The following is a 12,353-nucleotide window of genomic DNA, read 5'->3' as shown; positions in this document are numbered from 1 at the left end:
CTCTCGCAGGAAAAGCTGGAAGGGGGAAGAGATGCAGGCTCCAAGGCTCCAAGGTCATTCGGCTGGTTCTCAGGCATCTCGAGCTCCATCCACCCCCACACCTATAGAGATAAGACAGCTGAGTGCAGGACAGCAATAGCAGAGAGAAGAGCAAGAGAAGAGCAGAACTGCAAACTGTCTGTCCCCCCTCTCCCAAAGTAAAAGACGTCACTGCGTATGGCAGGCAGGTCGCAGGCCTGCTGGACAGCCACTGGAGAAACCCTTCAGCAGGTCCTGGGCCACTTGTTTGTTATGACAGTGGAGTAGGAGGGGGCGAAGGGCCTCCAACTGGACGGGGGGGGGCAGCCCCCAAGCCCATGGGTGCTCAGCTACTTCCCGGTGCTAGCTGCCTAGGCAGCAGAGGCACTCGGTCCTCCTTCCTTACAGAAGATGCGGGTGCAGGAATGGCCGGCCCGATAGGGAGTGACAGCAGAACCATGGGGGCAACAGAGCCAGGGGTGGGGTCCAAAGCAGCCATCGCAGCTGTGATCAAACCGGCACCATGGGCGCTGATACCTCCCCTGGTTGTACTCTCAACGAAGGCCACAGGCCTTGCCCCGCCTGCTGGGCCACCTGCTCCATCCTTACCCCGCACGTGGGGTCCCACCAACCAGAGCCAAAGCTTCTGACTGAAGAGCTCCCACCTCGCCCTGGGGTTGTGAGAGACCCTCTTCCAAAAGGTCTCGTCATACTCAATGGCCTCAGGATCCCCAGCCAAGGCCCGAGCCCTTAGGACACTGTGCAGGTGGTTCATCAAGTGGTAGCCCCTCTCGGGGTAGGCTGCCTGCACCACCCCGATAAAGACCACGTACCCTTCTAACCAATTGCTAGAATTACACTCTGCTATCTCATTCTTCCACCCGTCCTTCTCCCTTTGGGGGAGGAGGAACCCCACCCATCCTACGTCTCAGGTCTCATTAGAGTAATGATTTCTGTGTCATGGCCGTCCAAATTGCATTCCCGCACCTTGTGGGCAAGGTGGATCCCAGGGGGATCCTCATCATCCATGAAAGAGGGCATGGTCGGGGGGACGGCTGCTCGCCCCCTGTAGCCCACACCTCCCTGGGATCAGACCCCCTCCTGCTGTGCTTGGCCCACTGGTGGAGTGCCCAGGCCGGGAGGCCAGGCACCAGAGCTGCAGTGCCCCAATAGGGTCCCCAGCCTTGTCAAACGAAGAGGACTCACCTGCAGTTCCTGCAGTGTCTGAATCCTCGTGTCGGTGCCTGGACTCTACTTGGCTCTCTTCCCAGCTGGCCAGCAAGGCTCAGGCCTGCTAGAGCCTCTGAGGCTGCTGCTGGGGGACCATGGTGCCCTGAGGTCCTGAGCTGGGCTCTTTCCCTTGGTAGATGAGCCAGCTCCATGGGAGGGGCCTGTGACAGGAGGGACTGCTCCCGAGCAGAGGCCCCCAGCTGCTCAACTCTTTCGGAGAGGAGCTCCAAAGCCCAGCAAAGTAGGCTGCCCACCCCTGCTTCACCAAGTCTCCCAGTCCTCATTCCCACAGGCCCCCCTGCCAGCCAGGAGCTGGGAGGCCCCGTGGAAGAAATTTGTGGCTCTCCCACCCACCCCTCCTCTAGCCCTAGGAGGACAGCATACTGCAGGCCCAGCCAGAGCCTGCCCAGGCCAGGAGGAGTCCACCGGCTTTCCCACTGCCCCAACAGGCCCGCCAGAAGGCCTGGAAGCAGCCTGCACCCTTGAAGCGGTGGCCTTCCCTTTCCTCTCTGCAGGCATGATTGAAATTCCCCCAGGGGATACAAGGGGGAGGGGGTGCCGTGGAGAAGACCCCTGCTACCAAAGTTGCTGGAGAAGAGCCCGCCGTGCCCCTGCTGCAGCCTGCTCTGCAGCTGAAGTATGCCTCCTCAGCTACTGGGCAACTGCCGAAAGCTGCTGCCACACGGCTGTGTGAAGCTTACAGCCGGGGCTGCAACCGCCGAGTCGTCCTGAGCTCTTCTGAGCTCAACACCGATGCCTTTGTGAGCTGCTGACTGCCTCCAACGGTCTCTGAACGTTGCTGAGGGCAGGCCTCTACCACTCTGCTCCTCATGCCGAAGAAACACGAAGTGCAGAGGGGCGGAGCCAGCAGCCCTAAATACACGTCACTGGACTGTGGCGCCAGCATCCCCCAGGTCCGGCGCCCAGCCCCACACTCCTCAGCCAGTCCTGGCTGGCCAGGATTGGCTGGCCGAGATTTGAATTTCCCAGCCGCAGAGCAGCAGCACGGGCCACCAGGAAGCCCAGCGGCCACTATGCCTCCGCTCCCCCTTGCCACCCCGTAGGCCGCAACTCGTCCTCCAGGTGAGTCTGGGGACGGCATTTCACAAAAGAGTGTAACATCTGACCAAAAGAGGTGTGGGATTTACTAGTTATCACCTGCTGAACCTCTCCAGTTGTGATTTGGTGTGGGCATACAGGAGAAACGGATCTGGGTTGGCAAGATGGACGTGCCCAGAGAATCTTGCCTCCTTCCCCTTCCTTAGAGCATCGTCCAGTGTAATAACCCCTCGCTGCATGTACTGCTGGCAGGTGGGATATACAGCTGTCATGTCACCTTCTTCCAACGACCAGCTTCTGAACAGCAGTTTCTTGCTGAAGGGTTCCCTGTCAAAGTAACTTCTGGACATTTGCGGCTTGGGCGACTGAAAACCCACCGAAGTAGGTTCTATTTCTGTCCCTCTTCGAAAGATGTAATGGCAACTTACTGTCACTCCCTGGCTTCTTACCCTACCAGGTTGTCTATAGCACCGCCTCCCCTGTCTGGGATGACGCCTTCCGTTTCTTCCTGCAAAACCCAGCCAAAGAGGATATTGATATACAGGTAGCCTTCGTCCCCTTGCCTCAGCCCTGTCTGTCCTCCTTCCTGTGCAGGCAGTAGCAAAAACTTCTTTGGTCCCCCTGCAGGTCAAAGATGATAACCGCCAGACTACGCTGGGCTCCCTCACTATCCCCTTGTCCCGCTTGCTGAGTGCCGATGGTATGACGCTGGACCAGGGGTTCCAGCTGGAGAACTCTGGATCCAACAGCCGCATCTACATGAAACTCATCATGCGGGTGAGTTTGGCTTTGGGGCTTCAGTGTAACATTCGGGCACTGCTCTTGGTTGTGACAGTGTTGTTATTGGGGGTGAGCGTGATAATCGAGATAACCTCTCCCCCTTTCTGCGCAGCCCAGTTGTCAACAGGGCTTTTTTTCTGGGAAAAGAGGTGGTGGAACTCAGTGGGTTGCCCGCGGAGAAAATGGTCACATGGCTGGTGGCCCCGCCCCCTGATCTCCAGACAGAGGGGAGTTTAGATTGCCCTCGCGGAGGGCAATCTCAACTCCCCTCGGTCTGGAGATCAGGGGGCAGGGCCACCAGCCATGTGACCATTTTCAAGAGGTTCCGGAACTCCGTTCCCCCGTGTTCCCCCTGAAAAAAAGCCCTGATTGTCAAAGTACTTTGTATAAAACTGCAATAAAATATTTAAAATACGTTTAAACCCTTTTCTTTTAAAGACAAAATGGAAAGGGTATACAACAGTTGCTTCTTCCCAAGATGAGTCCCTGTTGTGTTCTCACTGCTGCTGCAAATGCAGAGGAATCCACAGCAGGCAACGGAAGCTCCGCACAGAGGAGAGGGAGTCGGTGTGCAATCCTCTCATGCCTGTTACTACATTAAAAAAAAACAGTAGCCGGTATTTCACTATATTTTAATGATGCTGTTTTTTCCAGTAACAATAGCTGGGGGGGGTCTGCTTTTGACCTGCCTTGAAAGCCCCTTTCTGGGTCGGCGTCAGTTGTGACTTGACAGCACATACCTAGCACATACCTACCTAGTGGTTGGAGGAGTCACCGAAAAGACTTCCAGTGGCAAGGAGCGGAAATGATGGGTGCGATGGGGAATGGAGCTGGGGATAGTGCTGGATGTGGGCAAGGAGATGTGGAAATCTGCACCTTTCCATCCACATAGATCCCAAACCCGTGCTGAGTGCAGTCATGCTGGAGAGACTGTAACAAAGTAGGTTTGGGGAAACGCACAGGGAAGCAAGGGGAAACCTGGCAGGTGAACGATTGCATGACGATGTCACGTGGAAGCAAAACTAAAAAGCAAAAAGCAACAACTTGGGTGGAGAATAGAGCAACACCTCTGTGTGGAGGCAGCCTGTGACACATACTGGCTATCTTGAATGGGACAAAGGCCCTGTTTCTTCCTCACCTGCCTCCTCCTGCTGGTTTGGCAATAAGTTCAGCTGCTCCCCTCCACACCACTGGGGGCCTCTTTGCTGCAAAGGAGACAAGAGATGGGTCCCTCCTCCTTGATCACTCCCGACTTTGTAGCCCTCCCTTCCTCCTGAGCTGGGAACAGTCCACTGGAGCATGAGATGTAGACGGGACCCCTTCTCTTGTGTGCTGGAAGTGGCAGAGCACAGCTGTTTGGGCAGCAAATATCAGAGTATAGATCTGCCTGGTTATCAAGTCTCACCTCTGCTAGTGGTTGGGCGTGCAGCTGCAGCCAGGGCTCCCTCTGCCAATGGGAAACTGGTGTTGTAGTCCACAATATTGTGTAAGTCAACTCCCTTCCACGGACCGGTGCTTCTTAACTTGCAACGTGAAGTGGCTTTCTAGCCCGATCCTCCTCTGTAACTGCTGTTTCTGTAGGTCTTATATTTTGATGCCCCTGAAGTTTGCTCCACCCCCCGGCCGTGTCCTCCAGGACATCTGAATGTTACCGAGAGCACCTATGTCGGCAGCAGCGTCGACAAGTCTCCTCGGCCTCTTACAGCCAGCCCAGATGCCCAGTTTGGCACCGAGGTAAGGTCACACCATTGAGAAGGCTGATATCGTCTGAGTCGCCGGCTAGGTGGGTGAGATGCAGCGCTTGTAGTAATGACCGAGAATGTGGATTGGGATCCCTGTGCTTTTAATTCACCAAATCAAATTCAAGTGGAGTCTGATTTTTTTTAAAATAAAAATTTAGAAACTATAAATGTGTGGCTTTGATAAAGCTAGAATAAATATTAAAGAACAAAAAAATCAGTTTGTCAAAACATCATTACTAATCAGGTTCAAAAACAGAGTGGGATTGAATTTTCTTATTTATGTTCTCCAGTGTTACTTTTTTTTAAAAAGCAGATTATCTTTTGGTCAAATAAACTACTAACCATTTTCACTTAAGATGTTTATCTTATTGGCCCAATGCTCCTTTCAGTAAGGACTTCCCCAGAGCTGTCATGTAAACATAAATAATTTGTTTTCTGCTGTCCTGTGGTTGGCTCAAACCATCCAGTCCAACATCCGGCCTCTAATGGTAGCCAGCCAGGGAGCCAATAAGTAAGTCAGAGAAAAGCAAATTGTCTCCCCTGTATTTTGACCCTGGCATCTGATATACAAAGGTAGACTAAACTCTGAACATAGAGGTTTTATTTAGTTTTACCCATGGCTGTTAGTCATTATAACTGTTTTCTATTAATCTGCCTAAACCAGGGCTTTTTTTCAGCTGGAATGAGATGGAACGGAGTTCTGGCACCTCTTAAAAATGGTCACATGGCTGGTGGCCCCACCCCCTAATCTAAACTCCCCTCTGTCTGGAGATCAGGGGGTGGGGCCACCAGCCATGTGACCATTTTTAAGAGGTGCCAGAACCCCTGATCTCCAGACAGAGGGGAGTTTAGATCAGGGGGTGGGGCCACCAGCCATTTGACCATTTTCACTGAGGGCAATTTAAACTTTAAAAAACTCCCCCTTTGTTCCAGCTGATCCAAAGTGACATCACTGTGTGGTCTTGCCAGGGGCACTACCTCCCACCAAGAGTTGCCCCCTGTGCTGGCATCCCACTGAGTTCCACCACCTCTTTTCCCAGAAAAAAAAGCCCTGGTCTAAACTCTTTTAAAAAGCCATCTATGTCAATAGCCATCAATAAATTGTGTGGTAGAAAATTCCGCAAGTTAATTAAGCATTCTGTGAAATAGCGCGTTCTTATGTCTGCTCTGCGATGCACCCCGTAAGGAAAATGTATTGTGCTACAGAAAAGTGCAGTATCATTAGCTTTTCCAGGACCTGAAACTGCAGTTTCACGTAAGAAACATTCATCTTTGTATATGCTGCAGCAAAATAATAACAAAATACTTAATTATTTATACCGCACCAAAGGAGACCCAGAGCACCATAAAGCATTCTCTCTCCCTCCATTTTATCCCCACAACAACCCTGTGAAATGGGTTAGGCTGAAAGGGACTGGCCCACGGTCACCCAGCAAGCTTCGTAGCAGAGTGGGGATTTGAACCCGGGTCTTACAAGTCCTACTCCGACCCTCTCACCACTATTATATCTTGCTGGCTCTTTGTTTTAGACGATAATATTGTCTGGTTTTAGATGATAATGTGAGGATAATGATGAAGGTGATCCTGCTTTATAAAGAAATTGTGTAACAATGATACATTTTTAATTATATGTTATGACATTGCTTTTACCTATAAAATATTGACTGATTTCAGCAAGTTTACATGTATTACAGGAACCAGGCACTCTTAACATCAAGTCACATTTCATTCCCTCTCTACTTCTTTGCTGAAGAGGGTTATTATGCTTAGGGCTTTTTTTCCTGGGAAAAGCGGTGGTGGAACTCAGTGGTGGAACTCAGGACCGCACAATGACATCACTTTGGGTCAGCTGGAACAAGGGGGGAGTTTTTAAAAGTTTAAATCGCTCTCGGCGAAAATGGTCACATGGCCAGTGGCCCCGCCCCCTGATCTCTAGACAGGGGGGAGTTTAGATTGCCTTCCGCGCCGCATGGCACGGAGGGCAATCTAAACTCCTCTCTGTCCTGGCTTAGCGTGCAGAATCCTAGATAAGTATTGTTATAATTTGATAATATTAGGTAATTTGAATTTTAGGTATTTATATTATGTAAATTATAGTAAGCTACAATTTTAATGATTGCCTGGATATTTTAAGTTTATATTGTTGCCAAATAATTATGCTTTTAGGACTGATCAATTTTATAAGTAAATTTTAAAAGTGGTAATTGTTGAAATATGTACTTTTTAAATATTTATTTTAAAATGGCGTGTGTCTTGCTGATGTGCAATCATGTAATCTTGAATTGATTTCAAGAATGTGATGGCCTCTGGCTAATAAACTTTGTTGTTGTTGAACTCCTCTCTGTCGAGATCAGGGGGCGGGGCCACCAGCCATGTGACCATTTACAAGAGGTGCCGGGACTCCATTCCACCGCGTTCCCCCTGGAAAAAAGCCCTGGTTATGCTGGTCTCTTAAAAATGCAGGATGGTTTTGAGACCAAGTAAATGGTAATAATTGCAGTTCAGTCAGGCACGCTGTGACCTCCCCTCATGTAACCTTTCCCTTAGAACGTGATTCGTATTCACCTTCTGGAGGCTGAGAACCTCATTGCCAAAGATAACTTCATGGGTGGGATGATCAAGGGCAAATCGGACCCTTATGTCAAAGTGCGCTTAGGTGGCCAGAAGTTCCGCAGCCGCGTCATCAAAGAAGAGCTCAACCCCCGCTGGAGTGAGATCTACGAGGTGAGAATGCCTGTTAGGGTGGGCTCCCCTGGGCCCTCTCAGCCCTGGCCAATGGCAAATGGCAGGGTTTGGCAAGGCATGGTTTAATTCAATTAAAAAAACTCCTGGTAATGGATCTCTCTAACCATACAATAAATACTGTGTTTTACACTATTTTATATTCTGAAAGTACAACAGTGCTACAAGTGCATCAAGACAAAAATCATATATAATCATAAACAACAATCTATAAATACATTTCAACACAATTACATATACAAATACTAAAGCCAATGTATAAAGCTGGTGAAATGGCTTCTGGGTAATTCTCAAGGAACACAGTCCATTTTAGTCCATAACTGATATGTAACGGTCCCTTGGAAATGATGAGGTCGAAAACGTCAAGGGAACCCATGAAGTGCAATGCCAAGTCTTCAAATTACTGTTCTATGCAGGCTGTTACTCCTTCTTCAAAGAGACATCTCCATTACCGGGAGTTTTTTAAATTGAATTGTATAATGCTACTCCCAGGTTTTACCCTTTGGTTGAGCTAAGGAATGGTTTAAACCGTGCAAACTGTTTGCTCCATACAAGCAAACGTCTGTTCTTCAAAGGGATGATGCTGTACCTCACACTGTGCTCAAGCCCCAGGATGCCTTTCTTGCAGCACAGATGGGTACCAGGCAGGGTATTTGCCCAGCTAGTCAGGCATGCATCAGAATGCACCTAAAATGCCAGACTATGGAAAACCCAAAGGGGACATTTGGTCCATTCAGGAACTCGGGTGTTTCGAGGCAAGTAGGTTTTCTTCTAACCACCAGCTGCATAATGCAAGTAGAAATCATCTACATTTAGAAGCACACAGTTCACCCAGGAGGCACAAAGCCAAGATGGTGCATTTTGGACCTAGCATGCAAGTGCAGAAGTCCTCCATGAGGCTATATAGTGGAAATGGCCAGAGCACGTTACAGTGCGTTTTGTTTGCTCTGAATGTGTGCTTAATTTGTAACGTTCTTTCCCACGTCCGCCAGGTCATAGTGACTGATGTCCCAGGCCAGGAGGTGGAGTTTGATTTGTACGACAAAGATGTTGACAAAGACGACTTCTTGGGAAGGTGAGTTTGAAATAAGGAGAAAAGGGACAAAAGCCACAGAATGCAAAGTTCTCTCCCTTTGAGTAGGGAGCAGAGGAAGGTGCCTGGGTACCTGGAGAGTCCATGAGAAGCGACTTAGAGCCCAGCCCCTTCCCCTGTTTTCCTAGGCATTATTAGCCACCGGGGTTTGAGGTGGTGGGGCTTAGAAGTAGCCCAAAACAGCAAAATACAAGTAGTCTTATATGTTTAAGTTAACATTGGTTACTATGTTACCTTTTGAAAAAGTAATTTAAAAAGAATAATGGTTGTTGTGGGTTTTCCGGGCTGTATTGCCATGGTCTTGGCATTGTAGTTCCTGACGTTTCGCCAGCCACAGCTGCTGGCGAAACGTCAGGAACTACAATGCCAAGACCACGGCAATACAGCCCGGAAAACCCACAACAACCATCGTTCTCTGGCCGTGAAAGCCTTCGACAATACATAAAAAGAATAATCTTAACCAAAAATGCCAGGAACCCAGCTGCCTTTCAGTCATCCATGTGTCCTGCTGCCCTGGGAGAGGGATTAAGGCTGAACTTGTGAGTGACTCAAGAATTCGGTGATGTCTAAGCTTGTCTTATGCCTTAAAAAGCAGCTGTGGGAGGGAAGGGAATGTTGACCGGGGCCACAGCACATCTCTTTGTGCCACTTTTCCACTTGGAACCCTTCCCACAAGCTACTTCAAAGCTCAGGAATAGAAAAATATGGGTACCCTGAGTCTGCCTATCTTTTCTCCCTCCTGGGGCTTAAAGTAACTGAAGGGTTTTTTAAAAAAAATCAGGGAAATGGCATTGTGGTGAAGAATTAATTCCCTTTTCCCCTAGCACTGTGGCCCCAGTGTACTTCTCCTTTGCCTTCTCCCCACATCCCTAGTATCACACGTGGTTTAGCTCTTACTTCTTTACTCAGCAATATGGTGGGTTATACTGCCATGTTTTCCCATCTATCACCAAAACAAGGTTAGAGACCTTGGATCATATAATAGTTTTTTGCCCTAAGTGGAGTAAGGAAAGAGAGAGATTTATTATTCCTATTATGTTAAAAGAAAAGCTTCCCTTCCTTCCTTGGACAATCTCAGTGTTATTGTCTGATAACTTTCCTGACAATCAAACCTCTGCTATAGTGGCTTCCTTTTTAGCCACGGTGATAAAGAGACAAAATCTTCATGAGTTTAGATAGTTTAAAGTGATAATGACGAGTTATGTCTGTGTGAATTGGGTATGTTCAAGTGTACAGTTCATATTTTGTTGGTGTTTGTATGGCTTATGGCTTCGGCCGGAAAAGCAATAAACATATTATTATTATTATTAAATTAAGTTTTTCAAACAAAAAAAAAATGACAAACCAGAGAAGGGAGCTGGAACATCTGTGCAGAGCGAGGCCACTACTCCTGTCTTCCCTTCCACCCACAGTTATGGCTTTGTTTTAATTCTCATTCACCCTGAGCACTATGCTAGGTGCAGGCAGAGAGCTTCCATGGCTAAACTCGCCGTTTGTGCTATCCTGCAGTGCCAGTCCTTTGTTGGGGCTTCACAGATTGGTGGCCTGGAGGGATCAAAAGATTATCAGTCCTGAGGCATAAGGCAAAATTCATCAGCCTCTTCTCATGTTAGAACCCATGAAATCCAGAACACAGAGTGCCACATAGAATAGGTGGCTCCAAGCCAAGCCATGCAGCTACAAGAGAAGATGTTCAGAGTTACCAGACAGTCTGGTGTGAAGATAAACCACACCGGAGTTCCAAATATGGTCATCAGTAATCTTGCAGAAAACCCATCCCAAATCCCTGCAAATGAACACGCTGATCCTGAAAGTTCACAGCACTGTTCTACTGTCATTATTAACAGTACTGCAGAACTACCTTAGGACGATGGTGGGTCTAGGACTAAGTATTGTGAATCCTCCCCATCAAAAACATGCAGAGAACTGTTGATTTTTTTGGAAGGGCCTGTGGCAAAAAAAAAAACACAGGCACATGCTTAAGCGAATAACCTTATACCACACCTTTTCTTCCCCTCACACCCCACAGGTGTAAGATCCCTCTGAGACGAGCACTAACCTGCAAGTTTGTTGATGAGGTAAGATGAATCTGCCAACAGTACCGAGGAGATTGTAGAGATGACACATATCTTGTCAAAAAAAGGTCCCGTGGCGCAGAGTGATAAGCTGCAGTACTGCAGCCCAAGCTCTGCTCATGACCCAAGTTCAATCCTGGCAGAAGCTGGGTTCTGATAGCCAGCTCAAGGTTGAGCCTTCCATCCTTCCGAGGTCGGTAAAATGAGTACCCAGTTTCCTGGGGGTAAAGTGTAGATGACTGGGGAAAGCAATGGCAAACCACCCCGAAAAAGGTCTGCCAAGAAAACATCATGATGCAACATCCCCCCATGGGTCAGTAATGACTCGGTGCTTGCACAGGGGACTACCTTTACCTTTTTATGCTGGTCTTACCCTGTTTTTCTCGTTCCAGTGGCTCCCCCTAGAGGATGTGAAATCAGGACGGCTCCATGTGAAGCTGGAATGCCTGTCCCCCATTCCTAGTGCTGCTGAGCTGGAGCAGGTAATTGGGGGTTATCTCAAAAAAGCTGCCATGTAGGAGTAGATAGATCAGGCCATTCTAGCCTGAGAGGGGAGGTCACCCTTCAGGGTGCCTGTGTGTGGAATAGATTAGAACACCATGAGATTTTGTTGTGTATAAATGTTTCCCCAGACAGAATAAAAGCAGTTTTCAGGTAGCATTTTTTCAGTGAGAGGCACGGGGGAATAGTTAAATAGCCAATAACCACCTTAAAACTGAAGCTCCAGCAGGGTTCTGTTAAAAAAGACAGAATCCTGCTGTTCTACTGCAGACCAACATGGATCCTCACCTAAAATTATCCTGATTTATCTTAGTAGTAGTTGTAGTAGTAGTAGTTATTGAAAATGGCCAAAGGCCGTTACAAGTAGAACATAGATTTCCAGACTGCAAAAATGATTGATCTTAATAATAGTAGCAGCAGCACTTCTTATAGTATGTACTTATAGTACATAGTATATACTTACAGTATAGGGCCAAAGCCCCGATTATGGCCACTCCACCATAGTCGTCGTCGTCGTCGTAGTTATAGTATAGGGCCAAAGGACATTACCAGTTGGACATAAAAGGAACTTAAGCAGACAACAACAAAACAACATTAAATTTCATCTTTGGTGGACTTGCCGCAAAGCTAAAAAAAAACTGGTCACAAATTCATATAATACAAAAATGTTGAAGATCAATATACAACTTAAACCAGAAGCCTTTTTTGGGGGGACTAATGGATGAACAGTTGGAAAAATAAACATGGTGTCTTATTTCTATATATGACCACAGCAGCTAGGCTTTTATATGCGCAAAAATGAAAAAGTACAGTATTTCCTTCAGTTGAGGACTGGATTGTGAAAATGACGGAGTTAGCGGAGATGGCAAAACTAACAGCCCTGACCAGAGATAAAACACTGTCTACTTTTATGATTAACTGGAAACCCCTTATTGACTTTCTGCATGAGACGAGGAAAAATGAACTGACGATTTGTGGTTTTGATTTTTAAGAAGATAAATTTGGGGAAAATAAATAGAAGGGGGCAGTACTGAAAAGGTAAATTTTGGAGATATTAAAACTAAAAGTATAATGTTTGTTAAAATATAATAGGTGTTGTAGAGAAAAATAGAA

At 47.8% G+C, this 12,353-nt stretch overlaps 1 protein-coding gene across 2 annotated transcripts in view; it reads left to right on the top strand.

Moving 5' to 3' along the window:
• The window catches only part of ESYT1 (extended synaptotagmin 1), an 88,585-nt gene that overhangs the window by 59,138 nt on the left and 17,094 nt on the right, over positions 1 to 12,353 (top strand). For both annotated transcript variants that reach the window (XM_054975967.1, XM_054975966.1), the window contains exons 15-21: positions 2,765 to 2,851; positions 2,935 to 3,084; positions 4,669 to 4,821; positions 7,377 to 7,553; positions 8,564 to 8,646; positions 10,694 to 10,742; positions 11,132 to 11,221. In XM_054975967.1, coding sequence (XP_054831942.1) covers positions 2,765 to 2,851; positions 2,935 to 3,084; positions 4,669 to 4,821; positions 7,377 to 7,553; positions 8,564 to 8,646; positions 10,694 to 10,742; positions 11,132 to 11,221 — 789 coding nt within the window. The remainder of the gene's footprint in view (positions 1 to 2,764; positions 2,852 to 2,934; positions 3,085 to 4,668; positions 4,822 to 7,376; positions 7,554 to 8,563; positions 8,647 to 10,693; positions 10,743 to 11,131; positions 11,222 to 12,353) is intronic.

The sequence above is a fragment of the Eublepharis macularius genome, chromosome 4, assembly GCF_028583425.1.
Source record: "Eublepharis macularius isolate TG4126 chromosome 4, MPM_Emac_v1.0, whole genome shotgun sequence".
Lineage (NCBI taxonomy): Eukaryota > Metazoa > Chordata > Lepidosauria > Squamata > Eublepharidae > Eublepharis > Eublepharis macularius.
This window is presented reverse-complemented; position numbering and strand designations above follow the sequence as displayed.